This window comes from Teleopsis dalmanni, chromosome 1, assembly GCF_002237135.1.
Source record: "Teleopsis dalmanni isolate 2A chromosome 1, ASM223713v2, whole genome shotgun sequence".
Lineage (NCBI taxonomy): Eukaryota > Metazoa > Arthropoda > Insecta > Diptera > Diopsidae > Teleopsis > Teleopsis dalmanni.
The window spans coordinates 210701016-210703237 of record NC_051846.1 but is presented as its reverse complement, the minus strand read 5'-3'; the positions used below and the strand labels follow the sequence as shown (position 1 = coordinate 210703237).

The 2222-nt window shown below is 25.1% G+C and overlaps 1 protein-coding gene across 1 annotated transcript in view; it reads right to left on the bottom strand.

Annotated features, from left to right (window-relative positions):
* LOC119667202 (protein vav-like) overlaps window positions 1-1601 on the bottom strand; it is a 4831-nt gene extending 3230 nt beyond the window's left edge. The window contains exon 1 of the mRNA XM_038076491.1: window positions 1473-1601. Within this exon, the coding sequence (XP_037932419.1) occupies window positions 1473-1601 (129 nt within the window). The remainder of the gene's footprint in view (window positions 1-1472) is intronic.
* Window positions 1602-2222: the final 621 nt, after the last annotated feature.

Genomic DNA, 2222 nt, shown 5'->3' with positions numbered 1-2222 from the left:
GAGGCTTTCAAAAGTGGTATTATTTATCTGTAATATTACAAATATTTATATATTGTCTGAATCACTATGTTAACTGTTAATTAATTTGATGCATATATACATTTAAACCTTTACATTTGTACAAAGTACAATGGGAAATTAGAAATAATTTATATTTAACTATATCAAAAACCGATCTCTTAACTTCTGGTACCTCAATTATTATCTTCCATGTTATGCGTGAATATCCGTATACCCGGATTGCGAATATAGTAAGGGTGCTTTAAGAAAACGTCTTCTATAGGCTTGCATAGAAGATGTTCAATATTTTACTTATAAATTAATATTATTATTAAATATTATTATATTATTATATATTATTATATTATTATATATTATTAAATTATTATATATTATTATATTATTATATATTATAAATTAATATATTATATATATTATATACTTTACTTATATATTATATTATATCACTTATATTTAGAGGTCATTATTTCTACAGAAATTGGCGGTTGTTTAGGCGTAGTTCCGAACCATTAATCCATGTTTGGGATTCAAGTTGGTCAAAATAAACACACCCTGTTCTAAAAGTATCCCAACAAATACTTTACCATATATTTCATGATTTATCAAAAATATTTAAGTTCTTGTGTATGCGAATAATATTTGATATATGAGTATGTCTGAAATTTTATTTGAATTGATGTAGATACGGATACATTATTTACTTTAATTTTAGCTCTGATCAATTTAGAATAATATATAACATATTGTAAACGTAATAGCATATATTAGAATAAGGCTAGTTATTCAAGTTCCACAAACTTAGTGTTTTTGTTAGATGTTTCTTAGATGCTTACTTGGATGATTTTAAAAACATTTTTATAAAACATAATTTCCTTAAAGTAGTAGTCAAGTGGTTAACTTCATATATTGATAAATCGGTGAAAATGTATTATAAATTATTTAACATATTTTTCTTAACATTTTTTAATCGTTTTTATTTATTGTTTTTATTAAGATATATTTCTTTTTTTGTTTCTTTTGTTTCACAATAAAGTTGTTTTATTGACTAAGTATAAAACTCCGAGAACTGCGCTCTTTATAATTGGCCTTTATCTTAAAAATTATTTGCAATGAATTGCGTATATAGCAATTTTTCTTTTAATTTATTTTTTAATTAATTTTTTATGTATTTATTTTATATTTTGCTTATGTTCTAAATTTTCAAAAAATTTATTATATATTTATTTATTTTCTTATATATTTTTTATGTATATTTTTTGTATTTTTTATTATATATGTTAGTTGTCATCACTTTTTCAATTATTTTATCTTGTTATTGTTTCGATCAGTTACTAATGTTATATATATTATATTATATTTATTTTATATTATATTTCACAACTTTACTAATTATTTTTATGTTTTTGTACATATATATATGCGTAGTGTTTTGGTTTTAATCAGGGACTTACATTAGGGCATCTTCGTTTTAGATCGGTACGTTTTTTTGCTACGTAGCTATTGTCTCTCATCCATGGAGTTGAGAATTCACAACAAATAACTGAAAATATAAAAATTGTTACAGTCCATTTAAGACCCATAATTCTGGGTTCTTGATAAAAATTTGATTGTTGCACTCTCGCTTTTCGCTCTAAAACTATTTTGAATAAACGAAATTTTTGATGCCGAAGTACTGAGCTATTTCGCAGCTGTTCTATGTCGTAGAAAACAGAGAACTTTTAAAAATGAATTTTCGAATAGTTGCGGATAAGAAACTGAATGTTTGGCTCAATAGAACGACAAATAAAGTGAGCGCTGTCTTTCGAATACTCGCAACATCATTTTCAACATCGTCACAATAATTATATTTTTTATACATTATGTTTTTTTTTATATTTTTTTATAATTGGAATTTAATCATTGAGTAATTTTTTGAATAGCTTCCAAGTATGTGTGTTTTTTTTCAAAGTTGTAGTTGAGACTTTTTTCTGGAGGAAAGCAATTCTTCAATAAAAGAAGCGTGTATACTAGATACTTTTGCGTATGCTTATTGGATGTCGTGAGTCACGCGTTTGAATTAACAAAAATTCCGACTAAGACTCTGGCGTCTATACGTGAGGGAGAGCGTGTGGTTGGTTCCTTATCTGCATAAAGCAATGAGCTTAAGCTTTACACTTGTTGCCTTCTTGGCAGTGTTGTTAAAATTATTTATACAGGAAAAG